At 42.7% G+C, this 12,463-nt stretch overlaps 1 protein-coding gene across 5 annotated transcripts in view; it reads left to right on the forward strand.

The window, feature by feature from the left end:
- Positions 1-12,463, forward strand: part of RUNX1T1 (RUNX1 partner transcriptional co-repressor 1) — a 114,344-nt gene that overhangs the window by 6,496 nt on the left and 95,385 nt on the right. Inside the window, exon 1 of one of the 5 annotated variants that reach the window (XM_065830394.2) lies at positions 1,472-1,613. The exons of the other annotated variants lie outside the window; for them this stretch is intronic. Within the exon in view, the coding sequence (XP_065686466.2) occupies positions 1,517-1,613 (97 nt within the window). The 5' untranslated portion in view covers positions 1,472-1,516. Of the gene's footprint in view, positions 1-1,471; positions 1,614-12,463 lie in introns of those variants that run through there. 5 annotated transcript variants of the gene reach the window in all.

Raw genomic sequence — 12,463 nt, forward strand, 5'->3', positions numbered from 1 at the left:
TTTTTTTTTTTAGAAATGCATAGAACATACCATTAAGGGCTAAGTTTTCAAATGAGTTGACTAACTTTTGTAATATGACCTGCCTGATTACCTCTAAATATGGTTGTCACACAACTGACAACTGGAGGAAGTTGAGGGAGAAGTGGCCCTTCTTCAGGGTAAAAATACCTGCTGAGGAACGCAAAGTAAATTTGACATGTGAAAATCAGTTTGCCTTTAATGAAACCTCAAAGTCCTGGTTTTGTGATACAATAATTTGCCAACTTGCTGTCTTTCTGAGGCTAAACATATAAAGTGGTTTATGAAAACCAGAAAGAAATACCTTGTGCTGTGTCTCAGTGATACCAAGAGGTTCTCGCATTATTGGATTAGTGGAGGATTTGTGACAGACCCCTTTTTATCTGACATTCATTGCAGTGACGCGATTTTCACACACACCCTTCCCCCATCTAAGTTCTGGTTTTCACTTTGTATTATGTGTCAAATTCCCTTTATTTCTTGTGGAAAAAACTGCTATCTTGGCCGAGTGATTTTGGAAGGAGTTCTGCACTGAACAATGCCTGTCTCACTCCAGCGTGCTGTCATTGTCCTCATCCCAGCCTTCATGGTACTCCTCTGCAGGCGTGCTAGGGAAACGCGCTTCCTTTACAAATAAGTGTTGATTCCTAGGCAAAACATTTTTAAAACTTTAAAACCTGAGTGCACAGAGTTCATTTGGGAACTTGGTGCTGGTGCAGCCATTCTGCTGCCGGTGCTGGTGCAGCCATTCTGCTGCCTGTGCTGGGCAGGCCAGGTTGCTCGCTGCCTCTTCTCCCTGTACCTCACAATGACTCTCTTTGATGAATCCCATCAAAATGAACCCTCTGATTTCTCAAAACCTGAACTGTTAAGTGTAGGGACCTACTCTGGCTTTTCATTCACCCTCTGGTTTACAGCAGTAGTATTGTGTTGAGACTCTTCTGCCACTGGTAGGGCTGAGCGGGTCGGGTCAGGACTTGGCCAAATCGGGAGCGGGTACAGCCTGTGCCGGGGCAGGTTTCTGGGCCAGGAGCCGCCGTGCCCTGTGCAGGGCACAGGTGTGGTTTGCGAGTCGGGAGCCGGGCTTACGGCAGCCACAGGGACGTCGCCTTGGTGGAAACGGAGGCGAGCTCAGGCGGGGCAGCCAGCACTGCGCTGCCCCGTGTCTCTGGCAGGCTCCTCACACCGGAGAGATCTTCGGGCAACTTCCAGGGGCAGCGCCGGGCCGGATCCTTGCCCGAGGTCGGGGCTGAGCACAGACCGCGGCACATGGGGAGCCGCCGCCTTCTCACCCGGCGGGCGGCGCGGAGGTGGCGCCTCCCCTCATGCCGGGCGCGGCCTCCCCGGGGACCCGGAGCCGCGCCGCGCCGCCCCAGCCCCGCTCCCTCACACCCGTCGTGCATCCTCCGGCCTCCATCTGGGCCGCGCTGATACCGTAATCGCCCCGATGCACGCCGCCGTCCCGCTCCCCCCGCGCCGGCAGGGCCAGGGAGGCGCGATGTGCCGTCCTTGCGCCAAAGATAAGCTGCGAGGTGCGCTCACGGCGCACAAAGCCCGGACCGCGCCGGCGCCTCCCTCCCTCCCGCCGCCGGAAGGTAATCTCCACCCGCGGTTCGGGGAGAGGCGGGCGGGGGGACACCCCTCGCCGCCCCCCGCCGCCCGGCCCTCCGCCTGGCTCCCTTGGCGCTGCGCAAGTCGATACGAGCGGGGAGAAGTGAAGATGTAACCTCTTATCTCTTCCCCCGTAGCGGGCGGGGGATTTACGGGCAGAGATTAGCCGGCCGGGAGAAGGGATCTGCCTTTTGTTGTGCCTGGGGCGGCCGCGGCCTGGGCGCTGCCTCCCCCCGCCCCCGGGCCGCGCTGAGGGGACCGGCGGGGGGGCTTCTTGGCTGCCGAGCTCGCCGCGGCCCGGGAGGAGGTGGCCGGAGAACAATAGGTTACTGAGGAACCCCGCTTTAACACAGCCGAGGGAGGAGGAGAGCGGCTTGTCGGGGTTTTTCACGGGACGGGGGTGGGGGAGAAGGGACCGGTGCGGCGGGAGAGTCCTCGGGCTGGGGCCGAGGTGACGGGACGTGCGGTCGCTGTCGGGCCGGGGCCCCTCCCGGGAGCGGCGCTGACAGGAGCGAGCGGGCGGGACCCGGTCAGAGCCGGGGTGGTTTCGGTGGAGGCTCTTGGCTTCCAAAATCCCCGCAGAGGATGACAGCGGGCAGGCTTTAGTAAAAGTGGCGCTGCCTTTTTTTTTTTTTTTTCTTTTTTGTCTTGTCGTTTTGGACTTTTGATGGTGTTTTTTCGGTTCTCACCAGCTTAAGATGACTTGCACGCTAAGTGTGTGCACATACTGCCTTAGCAAAGGGCTTTATCAGCGATCATTTCTTAAAGCCACATTAAACAATTACCTTTAAAATATATTTAAAAGTTTGAAATATTTATATTGCCGTTTCACTTTGTCAAATGTTTGCACAAATAGATATATAGATATGATCCGGTAACTAAAAGCCTAATTAAAATTTGTTTAGAGCCAGGGGGGCATGTATTCTTGTTGACAGCAGCGGATCGATAGGGTAAGACAATAGAGCCCCATTATTTTACTTCCATTGACTGAACATATTGACATTTCAGGTTTGCAGTTGCCTCAGTGAGCATGATGAAACGCTGAAATTCACGAACCAACTGTCTGGAGTGGCACATATATTACTGTATGTCATCTCTGCCTTCAGGTTACCTTATCACTGAAGCAGAATGGTAATGGATGGCAGCAGAGTACTTCAGAGGGGTTGGGGCTCCATCAGTTAAGCAGCTGACACATAGCAGATTTCGGGAGTATCTTTAATTACACCTAGAATTATGTACAAGGGAAGATGGTCCTTGTTACCTGCTGCTGCGCTTCAGAGTTTACAGGCTCAGAAGCAGACAGGATAACAAGGTACTTATGTATCATATTTTATATACATGACTTGATTCCTTAAACTTTTGCAAGAGCCCAAGCACTTCTGGTTGTGTTGTTTGCATGCTCACCGTGTTCGCCAGTGGCAACATCTCAAGCCAGTCTTGGTGCTCAAGCTCCAGAGCACCTGCTAGTCCTTCTCCCAATTTGAAGATTGCGAAGAAACAAAGAACAACTTTAAAATAAATAAATGTACTTTGGGTTTCTCCCCTCTCAATGCGCTCTATCAGGACTGCTCAGGGAATTCAGTGCAGTGACAATATTGCAGAATGATATGTATACACGGTTTTTTCTTAGTATAAGCACTGTAAGAAGAGATGTAGTACGTGTATGCATGATTGTATATATTAATGTATATGATTCCATATACATATATAAAGAAGAACTAGTGGATGCAGAACATGCAACACATCTTATTATTTCAAAGGCTTTCAGATGTTCTTTAAAATGTAGCTGACTGTAGAATGAAACCCATCAGGGTTAGGCAGAGATAGAGATTTGAAATTAATTTAAAGCAGACAAAGAGCTAATATGAAAGAGCCACTAGTGATTTAACTCATTTTAAAAAGTAAGTGTAATGAAAATATAAAATGTATTCTGAGTGTGCCATCTACTCAGCAATTGTTGCCATCAAGTGGACTGCTGATGCCCTTTAAGATGGTAAAAAGAAAACTAGTCCTTTATACCATTTTCATGAAAATGTTAGGTTTCTGTTTGATCAGCAGGTGCTGTTGAGATGAAAGCCATGTGTAAATTTTCAGAAGACCAAAAGTGTCAATTCAGAAAAGGAAAGTGATAAGAGAAAATGCAATCAGTTTTCCTGTTTTCAATTTGTGCAGGATTTGAAGAGCTGTTTTGTTAAACTGCTACATCTGCTCCGATATGAATATTGAACTACTTCCACTAAAAATAACACCCTATAATTTGGAAGCCATTGCAATCTTTTGTTAATGCAAGTGGGTTATTTAAAAAAAAATATATTCTGAAAAATCTCCTGCCTAATGTGCATTTTTGTTTATCGGCACTTTTATCTTCAGCAGATAAAATGGCATTATGCAATTAGCACCATATCTATTTGGACTGTAAAAATGGAACTGGATAGCTGAATGTCACTATATTGGTAAAAGGATTTAACTCGTACATTCAAAATAATTTTATTAATAAACTATGATTGTAACTTAAAATGACGAGTGACTGCTTCCTCATTGCAACAATACAGCTTTACCTACTACTGAGGACCTTGTGCAAAGTAAAGGATGTTTATAGTGTGATAGAACATTCTTGGGCTTGTTTCATTCCTACTATACCTGCAAATCTTAAGTTTGTGCTTATAAAGGATGTTTTCGTTAATGGGGCTTTTAGGGTAATTTTTTCCATGGTTAAATGAAATTATTAAATCAGGTTTGAATGCATATATACAAAAACTTTCGCTGCTGTGGCGCTGCTAACCCAAGTGAGTTTTATGAACCTGGAAAATGCAGTGTTGGTAGAGCATAAATTTTCTCAGAGGCATCTCCAGAGAAAATAACATTATTGCTTTTTAATTAAAAAAAATCTAATGAAAAGGGTATGTGTTTGTTAATTTTATAAATAAGGATCTAAATGAATAAGCGATAACACTCTTAGACCTATAGAGCCCTGTGTGCACAACCTGAGTAAATATGTGCAGAATAAAATGAGAGCTTTTACTTCTTTATTTCAACATAGAAAATTTCCTGGTTTTAATATTAGAATGGGTTTTAGCCGTTGGATTCTAATCTAGGAGTCAGGAACTCCCATTTTTTTGGCAGGTGTCTATATGGGGAAGGGCCTTGCTGATGCTTCTCTTTGGTTTTGCAATTGAATTTGTAAGCTTTTGACCTGGGGGATTTTCCTCAAAATGATCTACAGATCGGCAATAATTAAAATTCAGTAAACTGAAATTTAAATATCAAATGGATTTTGTGTGAGATTTGGCCTTGTAGTAGGTTGTCTAGAATGCTGTGGCGTGTCTACTTTATAGTTTGTATTCTCAAACATATCTGTGTGCACACACGTGCATAAATTTATGTTGAATGACAGAGGGATGATTATTTATACAGATTTTATCCAAAACTCTGTGCACTCCTGAAGCACAACAAAAAACCTCCCTCCCCAGAAGAGTGTTTACATCCCATGACAGTCACTAGATTCAAATCTTCCAAACGTGAAAGTTGTTTCCTTTTCTCCAAACCTTCTTTTCCCCAACAAAGCTAACCCTGTTAAACCTCACCTTCTGTGGGACGTATACATAGTTATAGACATATGTACGAGAAGTAAATATTACAAAAAACGTGGCCGATGGGGGCACAATGTCTGTAGCCGTAAATAGCGAGTGATATCTGCCGGCAGCAGGAGCGGCGCTGAGCAGGCCCTACCTCGGCTGACCTGGAGGAGCCTCCTGTTGGTGCTCAGCGCCTCCGTGGAGCTTTCCGCTGGCGAATTCCGCCCAGCACACGCTCTGTTGCAGTGGAGATGCCATCTGCCTGAAGAGTTTTTAAACCAAGGGGCTCCATGCTTTGGTCATGGGATTTTTTGGTACTTTTCATAGGGGTTGGGGTATAGTGTGTAGGGTATCCAGATTTTCTTATCTGCGTTTTCCGAGCACATTCATGGGAGTGCTCTGTTTTTCTTATTCTTTGCCAAAAACGCTGCATGCAGTTTTGCTGTTCCTATTGAATAGTTGCCATATTTAACTCCAGTGGTCGTGAATGGAAATGTGAATATGGAAAGAAATCCTTTCATGCTTCATTTCATTTTTTGTAGCACATTTTGGGATGCCTAGAAAGGGAGGGCATCCTAGATATTAAAAATATTTCTTGAACACACACAAAGAATTTAAAAGAAGTTCAACAACTTGGTTTTGCTTATATCTGGTTTTGGGGCATGTGTGATATGGCGACCTATTTAAGTGATACCTTTTTTTTTAAACTCAGTATTATTTATTTAATTTAGTCACCATAAAAGCACGGTTGTGTTGTACAGAACTGTACAGCAACATTATTCCTGAATGATCCCATATTGTGACATACTGACTTGGGATAGTTCATGATTTCTTCAATCATTTCAAGAAGGCGTTTGATTCATTGCCACTTCTCCATTTATCAAGACAGGTAGTCTGTGAGGCTTCTACTAAAGTTAAGAATCATCTAGAGTTCATGGAGGGTGGTAGGTTCTTTGGGAAATTAGGTTGCTGTCTGAGAAGACAGAAGACTCCACCTAGTGGAGTGGAATTAATCTGCACTTACTGGCAGGCACTAGCTTATAATAAAATATATATTGTTTATGAAAAGCCGTGTTGATGCGATGACTAAAAGCCAGGAATGTTGACAAGCATCTGGGGAGATGGTTGCGTGACCATCACAAATTGTACAAGACTGTAGTTACTTTTGTAGCTCTGGGAGGCCTTGTTGGATATTAATATGCAATTTGTGTAAGTAGTAGTCATTACCAGTAGCCATTTTATTTGTGATTCCTTTTCTTTGGAGACCTATTGACTACATTTTTTTGATTTCTGAGGATGACCACACAGGTGCCTCTTTCTGTTGTGGCTCAGGTGTAATTTTAAATAACTTGGGCAGAATAGCCCAATCAGCCCCAAAACTGCTCTGCTTTTTTCCATAATTATTTTCCAGAATAGATTTTCTGTTTTTTGTTTAGTTTTGTAATGGCAGTATCAGGATGCTGGTTCTTCATGCTGTCATGACAGGCTATCTGACGTGTTGGGTAAATCTCTTACATGCCTTGTGGTAGCCCCAAGTTTTTAACATCTCCGTTACGAAGCATCAAACTACATAGGGTTTTGTGCCTGTGCTTTGCTTACCCATTGGTTTGGTCACATTGTGTTACTAGGATGGAATGCAATGAATTTTAAAGCTCGGATGCAGGTTAATACCCCACCTGAGCAGCAAAGATACCGTCCTGAAATTCTGTTGGAAAATTCATCCCAACATTGAATCACATGTGCGGTAGACAAAGTCAAGAAGATAACTGCCCAAGACCAGCTCAGGCTTTGACAGCGAGAGAGCGTGAGGCTATTGCTAGAAAATGCTATGATTAGGATGCAACAAAGGGGAAAAAACGATACTGCTGCAAAGGATATTTGGGAAGAGTGCTCCAAAGGAGTGCTTTCAGTGATGTCCAGGTGGGGTTTGTTGCCAGAGCCATTAAAGCGTAGTGATGCCGTAGAAAGCTGCCAACAAATTTAGGGATAATGGCAGCTGCGGGTGTGCTATCAATGGATCATCATGCCAGGATGATTTTTTTATTTTATTTTAATGGTGGCATTGCTAGAAGTATTTAAGGGTAATGTTATAGAAAGGGTTTTAGTGAGTGAAGTCACTGAGTTCTAGGAACCATTAAGCAAAAGCTGTTTCATGACTGTACTATTTATTATTTTTAAAGCTTGTTGGCAAACCACTTAATGCTGGAAAAGCACACTGCAACTGGTATTAAAGCATGCTGCAGATGAGCAAGGAAATCATCATACTGAACAGAATAGCCTCGCTCAGTTTCTGAATGTTATGTCTATTTCGCGTGCACCCTGATAAATTGATGCAACTCCATGGGTCAGCAGAGCTTGTAAACGTTGAATTAAAGTGCTGGAGCTCAGATCTTCCATGGTATTCACATGCTCAGTTCTACTGAAGATGGTGTTTCTTTTGTCAAAACACCAGTCTGAGGATCTGGACCTTCAGGCTTCCTGCGCTTCTGTCTCATGTCTGTGATCTTAACGATACTGTCTTTGCTGGAACTATTCCAAGACTTAGATCCAGATATGGCCATAATGACACGATCTTGTGTAAGGTTAAGTGGGCTAGCTCAGGTCTTGATGTAAAGCAAGTAATTCACTTTGAATTGTAAATAATACACTTACCTGATGAAGAATTCCATACTATGGAGAGAAAGAAGTCTGTTCCTTCAGTAATATTATCAGAGGTTCCCATTGAGTCCATGGGACCAGGATTCTCAACTTCTGTATTCTAAGAGATGCGTTAAGATGTGTTTAAGCCATCTGCCTGCTCCAAAAATTTCCAGAGGAGTGTACCGCTACAGTAAATAACAGCTACAGTAGTTTTAAAGAATGGATCAATGTTTAATTTCCCTTCCAGGTTCTGAGATTTATTGGTTGCATCCTCTTCCCATGAAATTCATGGCAGGTTTTGGTGTTTGTGGTTTTTTTTTTTTTTTTAAGTTCAGACCTAAATTTTTCCTCTTACAGAGCTATTATTGGTCACTATTGTTTTTATTATCCCATAGCTTCTCTAGGAAGAGAAGGATGGGCAGGACCTCAGTGACATTGCAAGTCCTCAGTGGGTGTCTGCTCCCTAGGAGGTCACAGGAAGCAGGTGGCTGGTTAATTGTCCTCACTCCCAAGTCTTATCCTTCCTGGAGGCAATTTAGGAGTGGTCAGGAAGCATCAGGCCGCCTGGGTCCCCCCCAGGTTCACTACTTCACTTGTTCACAATAATCTGAAGTATGGGCAAGACAAGGGAAACTGCGTAGGAATCCTTACTGTCCTTCCTAGGCTGTGTGGCTACCTGGTGGGAAGGGCTGAGTGCTGTGACTGCAGAACGTGTTTGGGATTGCAACTGGAATCTGGCAGCATCACAAAGAATTCTATTTGAAAAAAAGTAAAAGGTATTCCCCTAACATACAGCACCTTATTTCTTTCAAGCTAGCAATAAAAGTCCTAGGTAAGAAAACTACAAAAACCCATAAGGTGCCTGAAATATTTCTGGAAACTATGATCCGCTTTTGCCTGGTGGGTGGAGGACTGGGAATGTAAATGCAATTTCTGCATAGGCCAGTCAGGTTTTGTCTTTGTAGCAACTGTGCCATCAGTATTCTTGGATCCCTAAATCGCCCTCAGTGCTGTGCTTTGGAAAATCAGTTGGGGTCTTGCTGCTTTAGTTGAGCTTCTTGTTAGCTTTGCTTGGATTTGTAATGGCATTGCTGAGTGTTCCACTGCAAGTGTTGCACCCTGTGCTGAAAGCCAGGTTTTGAACTTCCTGTAATGTTGCTTTTAACTGTCTTTTGGAAGGTATCTGCTCACACTGGAAGTGACGTGAGGTGAGTAATAAATCCTGTACTGGTTATTTACCTGCCATGTGCGTTTTGGATGAAAACTTAGAGCTTCTGCTCAGGTGTACTCTTGGTTTTATTGAGACTACTTGCCTAAATCAGGTGGGCTGCAGGATTATGTGGCTGGTGAATCATACTGGTTTATGAGTCACTCTTATAAAATATCAGCCTGAAATACTAACAAATAATCAGCACATTGTGGTTGGACTTTATGTTATTTAAAGAATAGCAATTTTTAAAGCAGAATATTTTGTAAAATGTTATTTTAAAAAACACTTTGCAATTTACTTCCATCAAACCCGTTGTACCAGGAAAAATACCTCTTTCAAAAGGGAAAAGCTGTCAATGTTCTGTAAGAATATCTGATTTTTATCCAGCTATTTGCTATTTAAGCTCCCTTCTTTTCAGTGCAAGGAGATCAGCTGACAACAGCAGCAACTAAAATCATGTTTGCAGCTGGGCAATTACAGTAGACCCTAAGATCTGTGACTGTCAACCATGAACACAGATGCCTTCAAAGTTCTGTTTTTCTTCATGTGGAAGTCGTTGGCATGGAACAGATGCCTTCATTTTGGAGAAACCAACCTCTGGATATAATTGGTTCTCTCTGCTGTTGTCCTCTAGGGACAGTCTCTTGCAGATGAAATTAGATGAGAGGAAAAAAAAGGACACAAGCAGACACGCTCACACATGACACAAAGCAGGAGTTTTCAGGATCTCTCTCTGTTTTGTCACGTGGAACTGTTTTACAGCTGGAAGATTTCACTCCATTTTTAGCACTCTACACACACAATGATGATGCTATTTGAAAAACATGCAAATTAAAATATATATCTGGGCAAAGTTTATTATTAATCTAGGCACGTTTGTTTAGAAATAAGCATATCCAGCCTGTACTACTTTAGTATTAAATGTTGACTTCTGCACTATCTCTTGGTGCCAGAGTCTCAGAAATTTGAAGTTAAATGGCAGAAGAGATAAGATGGTTGAAAAATCTTCTGTTGCAGTACTGGAATCCAAGTATTTTCATCAGGTTGTTTTCAAGTTGTTAACATAGGAGGGAAAAAGCAAGTAGTTGACTTCAGATTTCACTTAGCATATAGGCATTCAATTAAGGAAGCACATTTCCAGGAACTTTAGCAGAATTAGACTGATGAACACCTGTGATGAGCCATTGCTGGAAGTCCTGCGGCAGGGTCCTGAAGAAACCGTGTCCCCTACTGGAGATATGTAAAATGGGATGATGGTAATGGAACTTAGAGGCTCTGAAAGGGAGAATCTGCCTACCCTGTGCCCATCAAAAGTTTTTGTCATTCCCTCTCCCCTCTGATGTAACAGTTACAAAAGTCATTGCAGTTTATTTTATTTAGTACTGTTAAAATAAATGAATACAGACTTTGGGTTACCTTAAAAGGCTCAGTTGCGAACTGTGACAGGCAGCCAGTGCTATGTAAAGAGCTGCAATACCCTTGGGTAAAGTAAATATCTCCAGGAAGAGGGTGCAGCAAGGATCAGGAGGTACACTGCCACTGCTGCTGCCCAGCAGCCTGGAGATCCGTCATCTCTGAACGCTTTTTCTTGCTTATTTCCTAGCATAAGCTTTTTTAAATGTTGCAGTCTAACGTCAACAGTCCAGTTCAATCACCAGATGTAAAACTCATTTAGGCAAATGAAACTCTTCCATGAGCGGGCTGATAAATTGTAGGAGTGGTTGCTTCAAGATGCTGAGCGTAGGTAGATCCTGCTGGTAGCATATCGATGACCTGAATTCTGAACCTAATTTTCAGATCTTAATGTCACTTTCTGTATTTTGAGGAGTTTACTGTTGCTGCAGTATATCTGTCTCTTAAAAGCTGAGCAGAAATGTTACCAGCAATGAAAACTGGCAGGGTTTATCTTGCTTCTGCCTTGGTCTGGGTGGTCGGTAGAAGTCAATCCGCCTTGAGACACTTGATGTAACTGTATGGCTGCAGTGTGCTGAGGTCCGTTGTTCCCCGCTGCCACCCATGAGCTGTGTGATGGAGGGTGTTCACCGGCACTCCCAGCAGTTAGAAGGAAGCCCAAATTAAACTTGGGTTTTGAACCGATGACCCTTCAGGTTTTGTAAATTAGTAAGGAGGTTCCTTGGTGTAGGACTCCAGTTCTGATTCGCAGAACTTCAGCGCAACAGTGTGCTGCTCTTGGTATTTCTGAAGAGCCATGTATTAAGGGCAAAATTAAACCAGGGAAGTGCTTAGGTGATGAAGGGATTTCTGGCAGTAACTAGGAAGTCCAATAATGGCTGATTTCTTTTGAGGCTGACCCTGATATTTGTAGTCTTTACATCCTATTAATTCCTTGAAAGATAAGCTGATACAAGAACGATTTGCCAGAGCCAATGGCTCTTCTGAAAATCTTGGCTCAGGTTATATCCCCCTTCTCTCCACATATAAGATAAAAGCGCTATGAATATGAGGTTAACTGAATTCAAATAGAAGACTCTCCCGAGTTATTGCATTCCTTAGAAAATAAATACATTTCTCATATGGTTGAGATTGATCAAAAAAGTATTCTGTATGCCAGTGATTACATTCCCATCTGTGATTAAGGTTTTCTGTCTGCATCTGGTTTTCACATTATATTTCTGTAACAAGAATCCTTTATATGGCAGAGTTCACTCTCTGTATTTTCTATTAGCTGCAGCTTGAACTACTGCACGGATCGCAGATTTACACATGTGGTTTTCATTACTTCATACCATTGAGAAAAAGTAATATTTGTTTGGGAAAGTATGTTTTTCAAAATTTCCATGGTAATACAACATGTTGATCCTTTTTTATAACACTCTTGTAAGACTACAAATTGTTTGAGGCATTCTACTTTCAGTGAAGTTCAGACTTTAGACAATTTTGCATTTGAACAACAGCAGCAGTTTACAATTCAGGAGGCAAAAATAAATTTGAAAAAGGAGATTAACTTAGAATGGGTTTAGCAGAATGCATCCATCATTTTGGAAAATGTGGCATGTAGAGAAAATGAACACGGGGCTGAAACAAAGGGAGAGTAGTAAGTTAAAGTGATGTCTTCATTGTGAAGTGGATGACAGATGGGTGCTTTTTTTCTTTTTGAGCAAGAACTTTTTTTACAGTAAGAGGTTTAAGAATTTTTTACCAGACATGAAAAAGAAGTATGTTATTCAGCAGACACTAACATAGAATTGTGATATATAATTTAACATATTTGATAATAATTTTTTTGAGTGGCCAAATTAGTAGAGGTTAGCAAAACATGAATACATCTTACAGATGGCTGCTGTGTGTAATTCTGAATCCAAAATATGATGTTAATTTAATGTTCCACTGTAAGTCCATATTTCAACCAGATTGTGCTATCATCACTCAATAGAAAACTTAATGTTTA

Source organism: Patagioenas fasciata, chromosome 2, assembly GCF_037038585.1.
Source record: "Patagioenas fasciata isolate bPatFas1 chromosome 2, bPatFas1.hap1, whole genome shotgun sequence".
NCBI classification, from domain to species: domain Eukaryota; kingdom Metazoa; phylum Chordata; class Aves; order Columbiformes; family Columbidae; genus Patagioenas; species Patagioenas fasciata.